At 33.8% G+C, this 23327-nt stretch overlaps 1 protein-coding gene across 1 annotated transcript; it reads left to right on the forward strand.

The window, feature by feature from the left end:
• The first annotated feature begins 8143 nt into the window (after positions 1 to 8143).
• On the forward strand, positions 8144 to 21882 carry LOC131039312 (7-deoxyloganetin glucosyltransferase-like). Its single transcript, XM_057972019.2, has 3 exons — positions 8144 to 8654; positions 8742 to 9610; positions 21292 to 21882. The coding sequence occupies exons 1-3, from the start codon at positions 8144 to 8146 to the stop codon at positions 21880 to 21882; spliced, it is 1971 nt and encodes a 656-aa protein (XP_057828002.2).
• Positions 21883 to 23327: the final 1445 nt, after the last annotated feature.

Genomic DNA, 23327 nt, shown 5'->3' on the forward strand with positions numbered 1-23327 from the left:
CAAAACAATTTACATAAACAAAACTTTATCCCATGTCGGCCTCGGTGCCGATATACTTCATTTCCGGTGTAAACTGGATACTAGTGAAAGTGCCTGTCAATGTTAGTGCATGCCGGTGTATGATATCTATGATGCCGGTGCATGTGTAGAAACATGCTGCCAGTTGGTTTCCAGTTCATTGCCATCAATGACAACATTAACTATTCTCATTAGAGTGTAGAATGCCAACAGTCATAGTGGTGTCATTGTGCATGTGAATTGTGGCAACCTAGTGATCTTAATTGTAGCCTTAGGTTTCTCTTATTTTTAGTATAAATAGATGAGTGAGCTTGGAGGTTCACTCATTCTCATATTTCCATCTCCATTTTTAATTCCATTTAGTTTGTCTCATTGCTTAGAGCTCATATTTGTTGAAGAGTAGCATTAATGTGAGGGAGAATTAGAGGAATATTTTGTAGTAGGATTTTGAGAATTGTATTCCATTCCATTCCATCCCATCTCCTTTTTATCATTGCTTAGAGATCATATCATCTCTTGCATTTTTCTCTCATTCCATCTCAATTATCCATCACCATAATATTTTCCATTGCTTATTGTTCTTTGTTTCGAATTTCTTCATTGAGAGAAGAAGATAGTTCAAGAATTGTTAGGTAGTGGGCTAGCTGCTATTGGGGAAAGCTTGGGAATGTCTGCGTTAGTGGATATGTTATGAAGCTAACATCAATTGAGGAAGGAATTGGTAATGCATGGTAGATATAATCCAGGCATAAGTATTCTACCTCTCTTTTATATTGATATGTTATAAATAGATTATGATGTTGTGTAGGCTCAATTGAAGCCATGATAGAAATTATGCACTTGAATTTCATGTATTCTTGTGTGATGCAAATTTCTAATCTTATGATTAGATTCATGTATATGATTAATTATTCTTTATTAAAGCAATGATTGAAATAGAGATACTTATAGGATATACATTCCAGAATTGATAGAAACTCGATAATCCTTATGATTAGATATACAATATATATGTAATAGCTAAGATAGATTTAATCTATGATATGTATCTATAGTACACAGGAGTGAATAATTTGGTTAATCCTAGGGATAGGAAAACCATAGATGGGAATAAACCTAGATATTTATTCCATTGTTTAACCTTATGAGAAAGGTGTGTATCTATAGTATATAGGAAGGAATGAGTTGGTAATATAGGGTTAGATTAGCTAGGGTTAGGGGTAACCTAAATGTTTCCTACTAGAACTCATTATATAAATATGACATAGTTAAATGGTCATTTTACCAAATAGAGAAATGAAGTGGGTGGACATACGACTTTCACTCGAAGTATTGGGTGATAAATTACTAGGCCTAAGTAGTGTAGGTTAGCAATGTCTACACTGTTGGTTCATTGTGATCCAAGTTTACATACTAGGTAGGGAACACCATACATGTAGATTGTAGCCTATGTATGGTATCTCTAGTTATGTAGGACACAACAATATTCTCATAAGGCTATATTATATTGTGAGGTTACCAAACCAAACTCTTCATCGAAGGGTCAAGTTGCTTTAGTTAGAAGAGGCACGGGGGACAACTATGTCTTGGTTGGGTGGAAAAGCACTTGAGTGATTCTCTTCCTCATGCATTTGGTGGCCGATATTTTAGGATGTATGCTAGGAAGGACATCTGGACCACTATGTTTTACTTATGTACTCTTTAACTAGCTCATTTGAAGCTTTATTTGTATTCAAATATTCCTAAATCAAATGGAAGCTTGAAAAAGATAATGTAAATGCATATATATTTTTATGAATATGACATTGTATATGTTTCATGATGAATGAAAATCAAAAGTGATTTATTTCAATTGTATCTTGAATTGAAAAGGAAAATAAAATTTTGTTATTGGTATTTTGGCAATGTATTTCTTTTTACTTGTGGGTCAAAACTTGGTAAAATGAAAGGGTAGAACAAAGGGGAGGTTACATGTGGTATCAGAGCTACCAGGTTTAGCATTGGAGCCTATGAGCTCGCTATTCTTTCCTTCCAACAATAAAATAATATAATGTTGTGAATTCTTGTACTAGGATGGTGTGTCTCAAATTGACTGGAAAGGAAGTGAGTAATTAAGAATGAGCACTACCTTAAGGTCAAGAAGGAAAAAGAAGCCTTTGTCAAAACTATAGAGGGAACCAATTGGGACAATTCAAATTGGCTGAATGGTATTGAGACTTTTTATTTATGTCTTATCTTGTGTCCATCAAGAGAAAAGAGGATGCATGAAGTAGATATCTTTGTACCAACTATCTCTCCTGCCAAGTCAAACTCGAAAAATGAAAAGTGATTTATTTCAATTATGTATCTTGAATTGAAAAGGAAAAGAAAATTTTATTATTGGTATTTTGGCAATGTATTTCTTTTTATTTGTGGGTTAGAACTTGGTAAAATGAAAGGGTAGAACAAAGGAGATGTTACATGTTTCCACTATTTTGTATACATCATTAATGTTCTTGATTAGACACTTATTTGAATAGAATTCCCCCTTATAACCATGTTGAGGTATTTGACTCACTGAGAGAATATTTTTAGTTAACTGAGGTACAACATTCACTTCTATTACTATCCATGTTTTACCATCATTTCTTTTCATTGAAATTGAACCTATTCCTTCAATTGCATAAGAACTCTCATCACCAAACAATATTTGTGCACCTTTTGTTTCTTCTAAAGTGTTGAAGTTTTTATTGCAAGTCATATGGTGACTAGCTCCTAAATCTGTATACCATGTGTCACTTGAATTTCCTTCAATAATTAAAGAATTTATCATTATATTATGATCACCCTCTTCTTGAGAAAAAAAATATTGCCTTATTTCGTTAAATTTCCTTTGTCCCCTTACATTAGAACATTGGTCATGTTTATGCCCTTCTTGTCCATAATTTTAGCATATGATAGCATTTTATCTTTTATAATTAATTTTGTAATTTCTCCATTAATTTTATTTCTTTTGAAAGCAATCCCTTTGTTGGTTATCCCTTGACTGATTTCATTGCCTTTGATTATTTCTATGTTGATTCCCTTGATTTGGTCTTCAACTTTGATATGATTTACCTTGAGTGCAATTCCTATATTTTCTTTTGGCCATAAATTCTTGATAATTCTTTCTTGTTTCACCCATGAACTTTTTATGCCTATCTTCTTCATTCAACAAAGCACCATATACTTCTGATTTGATATTCTCAAATTTTCTAGTTAGTTCCAATGTATGAATGAAATTATTATACTCATCAAGAAGAATTTTAAACAAAAAAAGTATTATTTTAAAATCTTCATACTCAACCTTCATCATTCATGCTACCTCCTACCTTCAATTTCAAATGAGTTAATTGCCTTTTAATGTCCATTAATTTTAACTTGTCAGTTCTTGTATACATTGTTTGTAAATTTTACCATATTTTCTCTGTTGTTTTTAAAATTAAAGCATGAGGTCTAACTCCTAGTCTAATTTGCCATAAAATTGTAGCTCATGCATTCATATCCATTCTATCCCATTTTTCATGTTTGCTTTCATCTATAGGCCTATCTTCTATTACTAGCACCCATCAACCTTTCATTTGAAATTCAATTCCATCTCATATTTCCAAATAGCATAATTAGAACCATAGAATTTCTCAATAACCATAAAATTAGAGATCTCAAGTGAAGACATAACAAAGACACAATAAAATTTCTAAAACACACCAAAGTTGAGGCTTGAAGCATCTACCAACACACACAATAAAAAATTGTATTGTTGTTCTTTCAGGATGTCCTTCTTATGAGAAAAATTGTTAAGGGCTTTTCAAATTTTGTGAATATTAAAATCTTCAAAAATTGTCCAAAAAACTATAGTCTATGATTTTACTTCTCCAACACCTCACATCATGTAGAAAATCACATACATTTTTTTGTCTATATGCCTCTATTACTTGGGCCTTTATCATACCTCAACAACAATTTGAATGGTTTTTCCTTTTCAACCAACATAATAATTTTGCTAGACATGTTGCATTTCAAGCAATCACAACCCATACAACTCACTCAACCTATATTCCAAACTTGTTTGATAGTCACAGGCTCTAGAGAAAATCCAAGACAAGAGATATTTACTTGTAGGATGGTAGACACCTTTTGATAAGCACTCAAATAAGAAACCTTATGGCCCATACATCACTCCAAAAAAACTATAGATTCCACAAAGAAAAAGAGAAACACAACAATGCAGTAGTTGAAAAATAGACCACACACCACTCTTGAACATGTGGCTCTGATACCATTAAAAAAAATTAAACAAAAAGCCACTTAAGCATAGCAAAGGATTTTACCAAACTGAGCACTAAAATGCCATGCCTAGGCAATCAATTTATAAGAAAAGGGATAAGAAATACATTGTCACTATGGAGAAATTTTAGATAGCCTATTTATGATGGACAATGCTAAGACAGGTGTGTGGTTAGCAAAATACTACTGCATGTAAAATATATGGATCTCTAGAAACATCCTTGGTCTATGCTGACAACATACGATTAATTTATTTTAAGAATTTTAAGATTTTGGATAATAACAACAATTGAAAACTAGAAATAATAGAAATCAATTTTTTTTAATTTCTTCTCACCTTCATAATAACACTTCTTCTCTGTGAGAAAGTTCCTATTTTCTTGTACAGAGTTAACTGGGTTATTTCTATATTTGGTGGCAGTTGCATTTAAAATATTTTCTATATATATCCATGTTTCCTGTGAAGGAAAAATTGTAATTGTTATTGTATTTACAAATTCAAATTGTAAAAGAGCAACCACTGTGAAGTTTGTAAATATTTTCTCCTAAGAAGTAAGAATATTGATACCATGCTCGATGGATGTTTCCTTGACATTTTGTCAAGGTTTTACCATGTAAATTTATGTCATGTGTATTATTTTATTATTTCATTTTTTTTTTGTTATTTCTTTGCATCTAATTTGTACTGCAATATTTAGCTTTTTTGGATTTCTTCTTCCTCTTCCATAACATAAGATTCCACACTTTGCCTATATGTCTATGCAAGCATTTCAAAAAATAATATCTGACCCAAAAAAAAATGGAACGGCTTAAACCACACACACTAAGATTAAACTTCTAGGCTTAAAAGTTTTAAGCACTCAGATTTTACTAACATTATCTAGGGTTAATATATTTCTTAATGTATATGGTCACACTAAGAATACACCTCTAGGATTAAAAGTGTTAAACACTTAGAGTTGACTAACATTCTCTAGGCTCAATATGTTGCTTAGTGTGTGTGGTTTAAGGCTGGCCATCAAAAACAATATGAGGGTTGTAGATAAATTATATGTGACTAAGATTGCAACATGATTAGATAGTGAAATATATGATATGATAAAACAAATTTGGCATTGTGTCGGTTTGTCTTTAAGAAATTTAGATTTTCCTCATATTTGGGGATGAAATTTGAGGCAATATTTATTTCCTTTAATAAATATATTTATAAAGAATGATTATTTTACATATAATATGTGGCTCTCATGTATGTGAAAATTACATTTTCTTTCCATTTTAAATAATATTAACATTGTTAATATTCTTTCAAATCAAGAGTGCATAAATATTACATGCATATAGATTGATTAAAGTTACACCTTCATGGGTCCCTAGATACCAAAAATAGCTAAACTATAAGGTCTTCATAAATTGTACACCATAAATAAACACTTAATGACTCTTTCATGCATCCTATGCCTAAATTAGATAAATTGACTATTTCATGATTGCTACACCAACATTTTTTAAACATCGATCCAATAGCTTTTAGTTTTTAAAAGTAGATTGGTGAGTCAATTACATAGCTAAAAGAATGATTATAATTTTTAACCTATTAATATTTATTGCACGTCTTAAAAGAAAATACTCTATGGAAAATAAAAAGCCTTGATGATTTATCAAATATATACCTAAATATGCTTTCTATTTCAATTTCTATCCTTGTTATATTATCATTTATGATTCACACATTTCAATGTGAGGGAAAATTTAACAAAAATATTTCATAGTTTTCACTTTGACCTTCTCATTTTAATTTTTTTTTTTTTTTGATAGGTAATTGGCCGAAGCCTGAATAGCTTTTGGTTGGAGCTATGAACCAGTAGGGACACAGTAGGGGGCCCCATCCCCATTACATATCTTTGAATCATTATTATTAATATTATTATTATTATGTTTGATTAGATTGACCCCAAGACCTTCCCCATCCTATGGAAGGCCAAGAGTCACAACTTAGAATTCCACTTTTAGATGTCCCTATTGGAAATTGAACTTGGGTCTCCACAATGAGAACCCAGTGTTTTAACCAGTTAAGCTCAACCCCTTGGACCATTTTACATTTATTTTATCATTGTCCTAACTATATTATTCTAGAGAATTTATTTTGCTACTTTATGTAGAATATGATATTAAATTAATGGAATCCTTCATCACCCTACTTTATTCTTCAAATGTGTATTATTTAATTCATTGTGTTTATTCATGATTTCTAAACTAGAACATTGATTTGATTGCATTATCTTGAAACAATTAAACCTATAGCCTATATCAAAAATTATTTCTATCTTTCTAAAACTAGTTCCATTTTATAAATTTGAACCATTGTATATTACTTTACATATTAGAAGCTTCAAATTGCTTGTTTAGATTGACGTATTCAAGTTCAAGCCTTGACTTATTGATTATTATTAAAAACTAAAGAAATATGTTACTCAAAATCACTAATAAATACAAATTTTAGATATTGCATCAATCATCAATAAATAATAAACTTAAACATTTTACATAGAGTATTCTCTATGTCATTAGTATTCTAAAATTCACATAAGAGGTTTTACTAAGAACTGACAAGCTTGCATACTTTAATCCATCCACACTATATCTTAAAATGCACTTATTAGAACCAAAATGATTTAAAAAATATAAACAAGTGAAGGTTAATAGAGGACAAAGTCATAACTCACACAACTATACATAGACTTTATCATGCATAATCTAATCTTGATTACTTTCAAACTATATAGTTGAATAAATATATTCTAACATGTTTAGTTATAATTTGAGATCATCAATTGTCAATTACATTATCTAACGATGTATTCATCATTAACATCTATTTCAACATAAATAGGTTAGACAAATAATTTTTTCCTAATATAGATATATTTAACTCTATTATATAGTTTAATTCTAATTAAACACTATTTCAGAAATTATATAAATTCTAATAGAAAATGAAATCCTTTGATATAAATGCACATAAACTTTAATCATGCATGATATAATCTTTAATAGTTTCAAACTACATATTTGAATAAATGTAGTCTAACATATGTAGATAGAGTTCTAGATCATCAACCAAATAAATTGTTAATTAAATAATAATCTTCAATAAATTCAAACTACATATTTGAATAAATATAATCTAACATATATAAATAGAATTCAAGATCATCCAATTTAATTGTCTAAGTGCATTACCTAACTATATCTTTATCATTATGAACTATATTTAAAACTACTGAAATTAAGCAAACTTTTTCATATATACTTGGAATATACTTGATTTTATTTGCGCGAAGTTAATGAATGGTTTGAAAAAATGAACAATATCCTCGTTTCAACATTGTTGATAGCTTTTCATTCCGTTTTCATCATTTGTCAGCGCCCCAGGTGATATTACTCGGGGTTGTCTATTGTTTACTAGACCTGTAATTTAAAGTAGTTTAGGTATTAGTTGTTGACTGTAGCCTCCGCACTCACGAATTTTATCGCTCGTATAATCTTCATTGCAGAAAGATTTAAGAACTTTATTTAGACCGGCATTCTAAAAGAGGACCGTGATCAACACATATTCTAAAACCTAACACACTTACGCAATCGACCAGTGATTTCAATTGGCATACGGATAAACGTGCCATAATAGTACTAGGTTGCGGAGGAGTTCGTGACAGTGGTAATCACGAGTTTTGACCGTTGAAATTTAGTGCAATTCGATAGCCTAATAAAAGTTGCCAGTGCTTCGATCTTAGATACTCCTCTGTAAGCACAACCCAAAGACATGGCTTCGACTCCGCCGCCTCTGCACGCAGTAATGGTGCCGCTTCCTGCTCAAGGCCATATCAACCCTTCATTTCACTTGGCAAAACTTTTAGCCGCCAGAGGATTTTTCATCACCTTCATCAATACACAGTGGACTGAGGAGAGGATTTTTCGACCTCCCAACGATGCCACTGCAATCTCCAATCGGTTGCAGCGGCAAGGAATGCACTTTCGCTTTCTCTCTCTTCCTGACGGCCTCCCTCCTCACCATCCTCGTTTTCTTATAGTCCACGAGTTTTTCCAAGCACTACACAAACTAAGCCCCGCAATGATTCGACTTCTACAAAGTACAGCCGATGAGGCGCCGCCAATAACATGTATTATAGCGGATTCTCTCTTCGCCAGCACTGAAGAGGTGGCCACAGTGCTTGGCGTTCCCCGTGTCATATTCTGGACATTCTCCTGCTCTGCGTCCATCGCATTTACTAATTCCCGGCTTCTCCTTGACAAGGGACTTATTCCAGTCAATGGTATGATTTAACAATCAATTTGTATAGTTGTTTGCGTATGTGTAAACATTGAAAAACGTTTATTGCTATTTCCTGTGTTGTGTACAGTGAAGGAGGCGCAGCGCCCAGAAAACCTCATCACCTGTCTGCCCGGAAACATTCCACCAGTCAAACCAACGGATCTGATGATATTCCTCCGAAACAAGTCCGACCCTATGTTTGAAATCGTGCTGTACATATCAGACAAACAGAAAAAGGCTGATTACATGCTCGTCAATACGATTGAAGAGCTTGAAGGTCTCGGAGCCGTAACGGGACTCTCCAATGGGTGTCCTGCTCTTACCGTCGGCCCTGTCTTCTTCCCGGAGTTTCTCCAAGCCAGTGACTCTTCTGTAAACATTTCAACAAGCCTTTGGGAGGATGATCTTGACTGTCTTAAGTGGCTTGACAGGCAAGAACCCTCTTCTGTTCTGTACGTCTCTTTTGGGAGCATCGCAGTGATGCCGATGGACCAGTTGCATGAACTGGCTCTAGGGCTGGAGGCCAGTGAGCAGCCTTTTCTGTGGGTAGTGAGGATCGACATAGCCGATGGACATGCCGCAGTTTTGCCTGAAGGATTTTGCGAGAGAATTCATGGCCGTGGATTGCTTGTGGATTGGGCCCCTCAGTTAAAAGTTGTGGCTCATCCATCTGTTGGAGGATTCTTGACGCACAATGGGTGGAACTCTACTCTGGAAAGCATAAGCATGGGAGTGCCTATGATCGGATGGCCCCTGTGGGCTGAACAGTATCACAACACCAGACTTTGCAAAGAGATATGGAGGATAGGCATGGATATTGAGTCTCGGCTAGAAGATGACAATGTGTTGGTAACAAGAGAAGAGGTGGAGAAGGTTGTTCGAATGATGATGACAGGGGATGAAGGGAGTGAATTGAGAGAAAGAGCGTTGAAGCTGAAAGAAGCTGCCACCAAAGCGGTAATGCAAGGTGGTTCGTCCTACCGAAATTTGGATAAGTTTAAACAAGACATGATCGCAAGAACCAACTCTCTGACCATCTAAACATAAGTTAGCTTCCTCTTATGGTTTGTTATTCAAATTCATGAATAAACCGCTGGGTGAACATTTGTCATAAGCCTCCTTAACAAATATGATGTATTGAATTGAATGTTTCAAAGTATCCAAATACTTGAGAGAAGTAGGCATCTCAAAAATGTCGTCCTAGGAATAAGTTAGGATCAGCAGCAAGGATATAATGATTATTGTATTGTCTCTACGAGATGCTAATTGCCCACCCTCACTACTTTCTTTGGATGAGTCTATAAAGTCTTACTGTCATGATTTTAAATTTTTTGTTTTGACTTTATTTCATGACCACATTTTTTTCGTTTCTCAATATTTCATATTAGTGATGTCGTCTCTTAGAAAAGAGGATATTAAAACAGTTTTCATTTGTTTTGTTTCAAGCAGTCTCTCACAGAGAGACTGAGTTGAATTTCCATGTTTGGGAAGGATACGACATGACCAAATTCGCATTTATCTTTTATTACGTTGAACATCATTCTATTTGTTGAATGCAACACGTGTTTTGGTATACTAGTTGAGAGTAACTTTTAGTTTTTATTTTATTTATTTTGTAAACATGAATGTGGCATACAAATTATAATATTAGTAATATTTAACAATTCAAAAACTTGTCTTTATATAAAAATAAAATAAAAGAAGTTATAATATTATTCAACCCCTCTAAATAAATTATAAGATGGTGAGTAAAAACCATTAGAATGTTTTACATTTTTTTGTATTAAAATATCTTATTAATATGTAAACTAGCATATATATATTTAGAGAAGCATATGTGAAGTATTCCATGGGATATCTATGACTAGTAGTTTTTGGGTATTAAGATGGAAGCTAATTTTCATACTTCAAATGTAATAAGAGTACATTTTTAAAATTCACCCCCTACATATTATTGTAGTTTTGCAAGACCAAAAAACAACCAAGGTTGACGAGCAACTACCCATGTTAATATTTCCCTACAAATATAAGGTATTAAAAATAAAAATAAGTTGCACACTTGTCAACCACACCCGGTTCAAATGGTAAAGCCACAAATCACATATGGTTGAAAGAGTGAGGATGCATTGATCTTAATAATCATACAATAGTTTCATTCTTATTGTGTGATTTGCCCCAGGACATCATATAGAATGAGATCAAGTCCAAACATCTGCTTTGGCAAAATGACCGAAGTTGATTTTCACTACTACTTTCTTCTCTCTCTTATCCTAAAATTTGAGGGCTAAGTTTTAAAACAAGAAATATCCATTTAACTCAAAAGATTTAGTTGACAAAACAAATCCATGAGACAAAAGTGGAACAAAATGTAATCTATCAAAAGAAATTAATAAAAGAAAAAAATCAAAATCCTCCCACCAAAAACTTCATCAAAAGAAGACAACTTAAATGAGAATACATAAGCTTAAAATAGAACTTTGAAAAACTAATTCAACCAAAAATATGTTTCCAAAAAAGAGAAGAAACTTGATTAAAAAATTGAAGGTTTTAATTTCATGGATGAAATCTGAGGATAAAGCATGAGCAATTTATAGAGTTCCTTCAACTATTTGGAGACATAAAAAAAATTGTACCAATAGTAAAACCATATGAAACAACCCTCTTGTTAGTTCATTCCTCACATGGACCTATAGTGAAGGCTTAGTCACTGATTAAACTGAAATGCCATGAACCAATCGAATTTCAACTTTCCTTCATGTTTGATATATATTTGCTTCTTCCTTGAACAAAGTTGCTTGTTGTTTAAGACTTTTAATTTGAATTTTTTTTAAGCATACTTCTATTGGCTAGGTTTACGGTTCAAGGCTATCAAGACAAATTTGTAGGATGTTAGGTATGTTGCCCTTTGTACTTGTCCTTGATGAAAAAAAGGATTCGTAGTTTTTGACAATGAAATTGACATCATGAAGATTTAGTCATATGCAGATTTGGTTCCTTGGTTATTGATGCTTTGATTATGTGCAAATGTCTTTCATTTATAGGTGGTTATGGTTACTTGGTTCATGACACACTACTTTAGGTATATGTGTTATTCATTATGATTGGTATTGTGTCTCAATTGGCACATTGGCACACTTGATTGCTTTACACATACTATGGGGGTTCATGTTTTAGTAAACACCAATAGTTCTTATTAGCTCTCATCACTAAGCACTTGTTAAGCGTGTCTGTCACCTTTTACATTCTTCACAACACTTTATGTGCCGCCGATATGAATATCCTATTACGCATACCTTAGTGCTTGTCGGCACCAGGAATACTGATTATTTTTATTTAAGCACATATATAATGTGTTGTCGGTCTTTTCAATACCGAGCAGTGGCTTATGATTTTGTTTTTCTTTAAGTGTTCAAAATACTTGAGCTCGACAAGCACATTATGTCGACTTGACATCTTGTTATTATGATAATATGGTTTCTCTCGCAGTCAATTCAAGGTCTTCGGCTGACTGGGCAGGGAATGATGACTTGGCACATGGGTTTCATTATGTGTCCACATTACTCATTACTTTATTATTTAGGGATCGACACAATGAAGAAATAGGGCGTAAACAAAATACTATCACTATCATTTTCATTTGGAAACCCTTGACCGCTACCATGGCAAAGTTGGAAGTTGTGACTGTGAGAAGTTTGGTCGCTTTTCTGTTGTGGGTTTTTGACATGTTGTTCATCGGGAAAAAAGATTTAAAATAGTGGTTCTTGCATGCAGATTTATTGGGATTTTCTACAGTTTTTTAAGGGATTTCAACCACCTAGTTTACTGCAATCTTACAGGTAATATCGTTTCACTTTCTCGATGAATTATGCAGCCATGAATGGTAAATTTGGTTGATACTCTTTCGAATTCTAAATATTAGAAAAATAAATAAATAAAAGAAAAAATGCATGATTCAGTTATTTAAATTTCTGTAAGTCGAAAATAAATATAGTGTATTGATTTGAAAAAAAAGGATATCACTCTTTTTCATTTGGTGATTTTGTTTCAGTTTTGAAAATGTAAAGTATTTCCTCTTAGTTTCTAGTATAGAAAATGTTCTTGATTGGTGGAAAATGTAGTTTGTTTCCTTTGTTTTTGCAACGTGTTGAGAAAAACCTTGATATGGGGTTAAGAATTTGAGAAGTTTCTTTAAAACCCTAATCTAGGGTTAAAGGAACCCTACACGAGGGTTACATTTTAAGAATTCTATTTTTAGTTGGTTTTACAAAGTTGAGGTAAATGAACAGAAGACACCTTTTGAGAAAATTGGGTCAAAAATCTGTGTAAAAACAGTGATATTATTATGTGCTTCGATTGAAATATTATGAAAAATGGGCTCTGTTCTACTCTGATACAAAAAATAGAGTATTGTGAAAGAATATTTTCTAGTTGTTATATAGAGATTTGAAAGATTTATTGACAATATTTTGTAGTTGGATTTATTGAATAATATTATCTTAAACTCATTCCATTCATTGTTAATTTTGTGATTGCAAAATGTATTGCAACTATAAGGTTACTAGTGACTGTAACTTGATTGGTTTTTCTTGTATTGTATGAGACATAGGGACTGGTTCTCCTTGAAATTTGACACTTCTAAATTCAGTGTATAGAGTTGGTGCTCTTTGAGTTAATAAAAGGATTACTTTAACAAGTGGTTTTTCTACCCCAAGAGGGTTTTCCACTCGTGAAATTCTTCTGTCTTATGTATTTTTTCTATTTATTTCATTAGATGATATTCTTTGATAATTGTGCTCCTTTTGTGTTGGTGTTATGCAAAGTTGCCCATAATTCTATAATTCAAATGTTTTACAATCTGAAATTCATTTGTTATCCTATCAATGCAATTTCCAGTCACTATCATTAAATTTGCAATTCTTATTGTGTATAAACATTTAAAGATTATTCAGTTTACCTATATTGAATAATCAACTGTACATGCTTAAATCAATCACTATGTTAAGTTGGCTCATTGGCTTGCATCTTTGTTGAAAGTTGATATTAGCTATCTATGTTAAAGTTCTAATTTGTGCAAGTTGAGTCAAAATTTCTATTGACTCTGATTCACCCCCCTCTTAGAGTCAATTCACTTCCAACAAGTGGTATTAGAGCGTAGGGTCCCTTCTTTTAGTCTAATCTAGGAATTGATTCTAGTCTTTGGAAGTTCATATGGCTCAATCACAAGAAGGTGCTTCACTTTCTAGAGCTCCTCTCTTTGATGACATAGATTATGTGTTCTAGAAGGTTAGAATGGAAACTTACCTAGTTTCTGTTGATCTCAATGTGTGAAACATTGTGACCAAAAATTATGTTGTTCCTGCTACTATTCCCACATATCCTGATGCAAAGACAAAATATTAATTAAATGCTAGAGCTAAGCATCCTATCTTGTGTGGTCTTTCAAAGGATGTCTTTGTTAAGGTTATGCATTATTCATCTGCCCATGAGATATGGAACAAACTTGAAACTATTTATAAAGGAGATGCAAAATTCAAAGAATCTAAAATTCTCACTCAAGAATCAGTTTGAGTCTTTGAGAATCAAAGAAGATGAGACTATTGCAAGTTATTTTCTCATAATTGATGAAGTTGTGAATTATAGAAGAGGTCTTCATGAAACTATTGATGAAAAAGATGTTGTAAGAAAGGTCATTCAAACTTTGATGCCCAAATTTTAAACTAAGGTTTCAACATTAGAAGAAAAGAATAGTTTTTCTACTATGTCTCTTGATAACGTACAAAGTATACTTACAGCCTATGAAATGATGATTGGCAGCAATCCTTCCACTTCTAAAGAGACTTCTTTCAAAGTAGAAAAGAAAGAAGAACCTGATAGTAAATTTGAACTCTCAGATGCTATTGAAGCATTGCCTGTTAGAAACCTAAAAAAGAAATACAAGGGAAAATTACCCTTCAAATGATTTTAATTATGAAAAAGATGGACACTTTGCTTCACAATGTGCTCTAAGTGATCAAAATAGGGAAGAGGTAAAACCAGAAAAAAATTACAAAAAGAAAATGTGGAACCCTAAAAAGAAATTCAATACATTTAAGAAAAAGAAGAGTCTCTTCACAAAAGAAGACTCTGAAGATGAATCAGATGACTCGCCTTGTGAAGGTGATGAAACTCTATTCATGGCAGAAATAGAATCTTATTCAAAAACTATAACTAGCAAACCTGAAAAACAATCTGATTTAGATCAAAATAAAATTGATCTTGAGAGAGAGTTACTTTGTGCTCTTTAAGAAATAAAGAGACTGAAAAAGCTAGCAGCTTCCCATGAAAGCTCAAATCAAATTTTACAAATTGGATTAAATAATTCAAATTTAGCAGATGGAAATCTGAAATCTCTTCTTCATGATAGAGAAAAGAAAATTGAAACCTTAGAACAACAAACAATAAATCTGCAAAAATAAATTGAACAGTATGCAATTACAATGCATTTAAATGATATTTTGAGCAAGTAAAAACAACACAAGAACATGACTGGTGTAGGCTTTGAAAAGGTAGAATCATCAAAGCAGACCACTAAGCCTACAAATAAAAAATAATTTCAGGCTTACCGTAGAATGACACCATTGAAATTTGGTTTCTTTCATGGCTATTTCTTTTATTGCAATAAGTCTGGCCATAAGGTTAACACTTGTAGATTTTTGCTACACAAAACTCCTATGTTTGGACACAAACAAACCTATGGCTTTCAAAACACTGTGAAGTGTGTAAAATGTAACACCTTTGGACATGCCTCTACTCAGTGAAAATCAAAGACAAATGTTGATAAGGTGTGGAAAACTAAGTTTGTACCTAGCATAGAGAAATAAATGTTAGTGCAGATTGCATTTCTGTCAAATAAGAAATCATTGTGGGTATTGGACAGTGGATGTTCACATCATATAACATGAGAAAAAATTAAGTTTCTTCATCTGGAAGACTTTGATGGAGGTTTTGTAAGATTTGGTGACAATTCAGGAGCTTATGTAAGAGGTTAAGGTAAATTACTGTTGAATGATGACACTCCAATCCATGATGTTTATTTTGTTGAAAGATTAAAAAACAACTTGTTGAGCGTTAGTCAAGTCTGTGACAGTGGTTATAACATATCCTTTGGTTCTCAAGGTTGTGCTCTCAAAAATAAATCAGGTAAAATTGTTGCTACTAGTTTGAGAACAATTAGCAATGTTTACAACTTGCTTGACTCCACTGACTATGAAAACAATGAAGGCATGTGTGTTATGAGTCAAGTAGAGGAGAATTGGTTATAGCACAAGTGCTTGGGATATGTAAACTTTGATAATCTAGTTCAAATCAACAAGAACTAGAATGTCAGAGGTTTACCTATCTTGAGTAAACCATCAAACTCTATGTGTAAGAAGTGTCTGAAAGGTAAACATACAAAAGTATCCTTTAAATCTAAAGAATACTCTTCCACTAGACCATTACAACCTATTCACATAGATCTATGTAGTCCAACAAGGACACAATCCACCAATGGTGAAAGGTATTTCATGATGTTTGTAGATGAATATACAAGGATGGTTTGGGTTATGTTTCTTAAGCATAAATCAGAAGCTTTTGATAGATTTAAGATTTTTAGAAAAATGGTAGAAAGAGAATCTTATTTAAAGATTAAGTGTTTAAGACCTAACAAGGGTGGTGAATTTACGTCACGAGAATTTATTGACTATTATGAAAAACATGGAATTAAGAGACAATATGCTGCTGCGTGGACAACTCAACAAAATGGGGTGGTTAAAAGGAAGAATAGAACTGTCAAAGAGATGGCTTTCATAATGCTCAATGAGACAAATCTGCCTAGCATGTATTGGAAAGAAGTTGTTTGCATTCTAAACCATGTGCAAATCAGGGTAAAATCCACCTTTACTCCTTATGAACTCTGGTATGGTAAGGCTGCCTCTATTAAACATTTCAAGATTTTTTGCTGCAAATGCTATATTAAGAGAGATGAACAAAATCTAGGAAGCTTTGATACTAAAACTGATGAGGGTATCTATTTTGGATACTCCACTCATAGAAAAACTTATAGATGTTTCAATAATAGGTTGAATAAAATAGTTGAAACTCTTAATGTGAGATTTGATGAGAAATTGCTTCTACGTGATAATTTGTAGGATGTTGAGGAGGATACTTCAATAAGACTTGACAAATCTCCTAAATCTGCAAAAGAAGAAGCAACAAATGAGGAGAGTGAACCAAGTCCTAAAAAAAATGAGGAGAATGAACTAAGTCCTAAAGCATAAACTCCTTTATATACACCCTCCACGATCATTGCCAAAAGACATCCTCAAAGTCAGATTATTGGTAAGAGAGATGCAGGAATCTTGACTAGAAGAAAAGAAAAAATTGATGAACAAGCTGAAGTGGCTTATCATTATTGTTTCGTAACTGATTTTGAACCTAAAACTATTTTTGATGCTTTAATTGATGAATGCTAGTTAAATGCTATGAAAGAAGAAATCAACCAAATAGAAAAAAATCAGACTTGGGAATTAGTACCAAGACCAGATGATAAAAATAAGGTAGGTGGTAAATGGGTGTTTAGGAACAAGCTTGATGAATTTGGAAATGTTGTTAGGAATAAGGCACATTTTGTTTGCAAAGGCTATACAAAACAAGAAGGTGTAGACTTTGGTGAAACATATGCACCTATAGCTAGATTAGAGTCAAATAGAATCTTTCTAGCTTATTCTTGCTACAAAAATTTTAAAGTTTACCAAATGGATGTCAAAACTGCTTTTCTCAATGGCTATCTTGATGAAGAAGTATAAATGGAACAACCAAAAGGCTTTATTTCTGCAAATAAATCAGATCATGTTTACAGGTTGAAAAAGACACTTTATGGCCTTAAACAAGCTCCAAGAGCTTGGTACTCTAGATTGGATGCTCACCTTACAACAAATAGGTTCACTAGAGGTGAAGTGGACAACAACTTGTATGTCAAGGTTGAAGGTAATGACATTCTAGTTGTTGAAGTATATGTGGACGACATTATTTTTGGTTGCAATAATGATTCCTTGTCCAAAAAGTTTTCTAAAATCATGGAATATGAATTTGAAATGTCCATGTTGGGTGAATTGACCTTTTTCCTTGCCTTCAAGTAATGCAGCTTGAACAAGGCATTTTTTTGTCACAAACTAAATATGCAAAAGAAATTCTTAAAAAATTCAACATGATAGATTGAAAACCGGTTAGCACTCTAATGGAGACAGGGTGCCAATAGTCTAAATTTGATGACTCCCCTAAGGTAAATCAATCAGAGTATAGATCAATGATAGGCTGGTTTCTATACTTGACTACATCTAGACCGGATTTGATCTATGTTGTTTGTTTGGTTTCACGTTTTCAATCTGCAACTAAATAATCTCATTTGAATGTTGTGAAAATAATTTTCAAGTACATTCAGGGTACTTTAGACTATGGTTTATGGTATCCTCAGACTCGTGATTTCACTCTTGTTGGTTTCACTGATGCTGACTGGGCTGGCTGTATGGATGATAGAAAAAGCACCTCTAGTGCTTCTTTCTTCCTAGGAGATTGTCTTGTTGCCTAGCATAGTAAAAAGCAAGAATGTTTCACTCTATCTACTGCAGAATGTGAATATATTGCAGTAACAACTTGTTGTACCCTATTAATCTGGATGTCTTATCAACTTGTTGATATGGGCATTACAGTGAACAAGCCCATCTCTATTTTCTGTGATAACACTAGTGCCATAAAACTTTCTAAAAATCCTATTATGCACTCTTGCATAAAACATGTAGCAATAAAATTGCATTTTCTGCGTGAACAAGTGTTAGCTAATGAATTTCAAGTTTTGTATGTGCCTTCCCAAGCACACGTGGCTAAAATTTTCACAAAGGCTCTATTTAAAGAAGTGTTTAAACATTTCAAGGATAGGTTAGGATTCCTCTCTCAATCTACTCTTGCTTAAAACCCTGCTTTCAGTGAGGGGGATCTTAGCTCTCCACTAGCAACACTCTGCTACTTTGCCCTTTGTCCTTGAGACAAAAAGGGGAGATTTTGCATCATTGACAATGGCATCACTATTTCACTATTTTATTATTCATTGGTCTTATCTGGGATTCACAGTGGTATCTATGGCATCACTATTTTACTATTTTGTTATTCATTGGTCTTATCTCGGATTGATAGTGGTATCTTGGGCATTGACAGTGGCATCACCATTTTGTTATTCATTGGTCTTATTTATGATTTATATGGGATTGACAGTGGTATCTTGGACATTGACAATGGCATCACTATTTTGTTATTCATTAGTCTTATTTTGTTTATGATCATTCATTCTAAACAGGCATTGACAATACATTATATTTTGAACATACAAGTTAATTGGAAGAATTTAGTTATTTATTTCATAAATACCACTATTATGAGGCAGCACAAAATTGCTAACATCATTGGTTGTAAGGTGGAGATGCTCCCCTCCACTTATTTGGGTCTCCCTCTGGGTTTGGTTCCCCCAAACTCCTTCTAGAACTTGTTAATTGATAAAACCAACAAGAAATTGGTAGGTTGGAAAGGATCTATGCTAAGCACTAGCTTCTTCAAGCCACTCTTCAAAATCTTCCTGTCTATGCTCTTAGCTTGTTTGGAATTTCGGCTAAATTTACTGAAGCTTTAGAGAGGATTCAAAAAATATTTCTTTGGTCAGGGGTAGAAGATAAAAAAATCATAGTCTTGGTTGCCTGGGACAAAGTGTGTAATCTTAAGTGTAATGGGGGGTTCAGGTATTAAAGTTCTTAAAATTTTTAACAAAGCTCTGCTTGCTAAACAGATATGGAGGGCTTATGGCATTGAGAAAGATTGGAGTCAGGTGTGGTTTGATAAATATATTCATGACCACCCACTTCATTATCTTCTCTACTCTGAAGATATCCCTGCCGGGTCTTTCATATGGAATAGTATAATCAAGTCCATAAAACTTGCTAAAGTTGGAGCTGGATGGGTCCTTGGCAAAGGTGACAAAATCAGGTTCTGGGAGGATGTTTGGATTAAAGATGAAACTCTCTTTAATTAGGATTGCAACCAATTCATTGATGAATGCAAAAGAAGGTATGGGTCTATGATTTGTAATTACTGGAAGAAGAATAAATGGGTGAGGATTGATGCTATTTATGTTGGGTTTTCGTTGCTTCAGCAAGATCTACTGTCCTTTTCTATTAATAAAGACTTTGATGATGTGTTTCTTTGGAAGAGTAATCCCAGGGGTAACTTCGCTATTGCATTTGCTTATTAAAAAACTATTACTCAGGTCAGCAACCCAATATGGACTAAAATCTGGAATAGAGTCCTCATTCCTAAAGTCGATATGTTTTTTTGGCTTGCAGTTCACAATAAGATTCTTACCACTGATAACTTGGCTCGTAGAGGTTTCATGTTTCCTAACAGGTGTGAGTTATGTCAGAAAGAGGTAGAATCAGTGGATCATTTGTTTATCCATTTCTCCTTTACTTGGGAAATCTGGAGTAAATTTTGGGTGCAATGGAAAGTTGAATGGGTTATGCATAACAGTCTTAAGGAAGTCATTTGGTAATGGATATTTCCCACCAAATTTTCTCTCATCAAGACCCTTTGGTCCTTGATCCTTCCTATGACCTATTGGTATATCTGGAAGGAGACAAATAACATAATTTTTAGGGAGGCAAAGTGTACGTCTCAGGTGGTTTTTGAAAATATTTGTAGGGAAATTAAAGAAAACATAAACACTCTTCACAGGACTTGCAAATCTGACATTAAGAATAGGAGAGAAAATGTTGTTTGGACATTTCCCTTTCATGATTGGGTGAAGGTGAATTTTGATGGGGCAGCCAAAGGCAATCCTGGGAAGTCAAGAGGGGGAGGAGTCATCAGAAATACTCATGGTGTTTGTGTTGCTGCTATTGCCTCTCCCTTTGGAGTTCAAAACAATCATGCTGCTAAAGCTCAACCAATGTTAAAATGCCTCCAGCTTGCTCAGGGTTTTAAATTTAAAAAAATATGGCTGGAAGGGGACTCCCTCAATATTATTCAGGCTATCAAAGGCACTAGTTCTCCCTCTTGGAACATTTACAATATCATTGAGAGTGCTAAAAAATTATTAGATGACTATGATAGTGTTTTCATTTCCCATACTCTAAGGGAAGGTAACAAGGTTGCTGACCTATTAGCTAATGACGGGGTTTATTTAGAGGACACTAAATATATTAGAGAAGCCTATTGTAAGAAGGATGTCCAGGCACAATTATTGTTTGATCGTGTCCATGGTTCAAGTTAAGTTTATCATTACTTTTCTGGGTCTGGATATCAAAGACAAAGATTAGGGTTATGTGAAGTGTCAGTTGATGATCGATTTTAGGCATTGTAATTATGATCACTAGTGTGATGGGGCTAATCATAATAAGTGTTGGTTCATTGTGACTATTATTAAATACCTCTTCCAAATGAAGGAAATTACCCTGTTTTTCAAGCCAAGCATTCTGTTCAAGAGTCTGCGCTTAAGTCTTGGTTTTTAGTTTTTGAGTAACTTGTGCTCTGTTGAAAGCCTCTACCTGTATTTCAACATGGTAGGCAATCTTAATTAGAATGAGCCTTCTAGCTGTGATAATTGGAAAAGTGAACGGAAAGTTTGGCGGAGGCTGCATAGACATGGTTTCACAAACTACATGGAAAAATTGCATGGTAGTAAAAAATCGATGTCTCAAGGCTTTGCTAAGCGATGGAACAACAACAAAGTCACTCTGTTTGGGGAGACTTGGAAGCTCGATGAGGATTTGGTGGCGGAAGTTACTAGTTTACAGAGGGAAGGTACCAAGTTTTACAGAGATCGAAAGTTTGCGGTGGAAGTTATTAAAAACTTCCCTAAAAGTGATGAAGAGAAGGTTCGGCTCGCCAAGAAGGACAATGTATCTTACTACCTCCCTCATCAAAAAGGGAGGGTTGATGATGTAGATAAAGAGAACATGGATGTGGAAGCTGGGTCAGAGGAGGAACAAGGGAAGGCGACTGATGATGAAGTGGAGAATGAGAAGAAAGCGGTTGCAGGAGAAGAGGAGGAGGTGCAAAGAAAAGTGTATGTTGAAAAGCCTGATTCAAACCCTATTTTCTTGGATAGAAGGAATGTTGCTCAGAATACCATGGAGGAAGTCAACCCTAATTCTATGAGCTCTACGTAGGGTAGGGAAACGACAGACTCCATTTTGAACGCTACAAGAAATAACACTCTGGAATTTTTTAATTTCTAGAAATGAGTAATTGAAAATATCTCCAGTATTTAGAACAAACAAAGACATTTGGATTATAAGATTCAGAATTTGATTAAGGATACCAATATTGGGAAAGAGGATGCAGAGATGGACACCAATGAGGTAGATGATGAAATTGAAATGCAGTACTAGTCGGAAAAAGATTTGATTAAGGGAGACTTGAAGCATCTTGAAGATGTGATCAGAATTGTCAAAGATAAGGCTAAGGTTGATAATGGAATTATTATCAACTGGATTACTAAAACCGAGAAGGCCTTGAAGAAATTTATGAATCACAGCCTTGACGTTTTAAAGGTCTCATCTCAAAATATGAACACCATGGTTGATTGTCTGGAGAAGAACCAACAGAACAAAGAGATGGCGATCATTGATGATATGTCGACCTCTAGCTTTGCTCCCCAATCTTCTAGATGAAGAACAAGGCAAACTACCAGTGATTTGGAGATGAAGACTAAAGACATCCATTAGAAGAAAGAGAACAAAGACCCGAGAGAAGTTGCTAAGGCTATGATGATACTGGTTAAGGACACGGAAGAATCTATAAAAGTTTTTATCTGAAATGTAATACTGGTCTTTGTTTTCTAGTCTCTCGCTGGTTTTTTGTTATCCTTTTCCCTAGCTGCTAGTTTTTCTACTAGTCTTTTGCAACTGTTCTTTCTATATACTATTATCTCTAGATTCTTTCTTGCTTATCTTTATGTTATGTAAGCGAGTTTCAGGTCCCTTAAAACCTGGTTTTCCTTAATCAAAAACATACAAGGGATTTGTGGTCAATGATGGCTTGATTTTGCCATCAAGGACAAAGGGGGATTTTGTTGCCATTTCTACTTGTCCTTGATGACAAAAAAGACTTGTATTTTTTGACAATAAAACTGATATCATGAAGCTTTAGTCTTATGCAAATTTGGTTCCTTGGTTACTGAAGCTTTAATTATGTGGAAAGGTCTTTCATTTACAGGTGGTTATGGTTACTTGGTTCATGACACACTGCTTCAGGTATATGTGTTATTCATTATGATTGGTATTGCATCTCACTTGGCACATTAGCACACTTGATGGTTTTACACATGCTGTGGGGGTTCATGTTTTAGTAAACACCAATAGTTCTTATTGGCTCTCATCACTTAGCACTTTTTAAGTGTTCTTGTCACCTTTTACATTGTTCATAACACTTTGTGTGCCACTAGTATGAATATCCTATTACACATACCTTAGTGCTTGTTGGCACCGGGAATATTGGTTATCTTTATGTAAGCACATTTATAATGTGTTGTCAGTCTTTTCAATACCGAGCAGTGGCTTATGGATTTTTTCCTTTAAGTGTTCAAAATACTTGAGCTCAACAAGCACATTAT

Source organism: Cryptomeria japonica, chromosome 10 (genome assembly GCF_030272615.1).
Source record: "Cryptomeria japonica chromosome 10, Sugi_1.0, whole genome shotgun sequence".
NCBI classification, from domain to species: domain Eukaryota; kingdom Viridiplantae; phylum Streptophyta; class Pinopsida; order Cupressales; family Cupressaceae; genus Cryptomeria; species Cryptomeria japonica.

Coding starts and splice junctions, on each gene's coding strand:
- LOC131039312 (XM_057972019.2), top strand. CDS start 8,144: ATGGCTTCGACTCCGCCGCCTCTGCACGCAGTAATGGTGCCGCTTCCT. Junction 8,655..8,741: donor GGGACTTATTCCAGTCAATG/GTATGATTTAAC, acceptor TGTTGTGTACAG/TGAAGGAGGCGCAGCGCCCA. Junction 9,611..21,291: donor AAGAAGCTGCCACCAAAGCG/GTAATGCAAGGT, acceptor AATCTTAATTAG/AATGAGCCTTCTAGCTGTGA.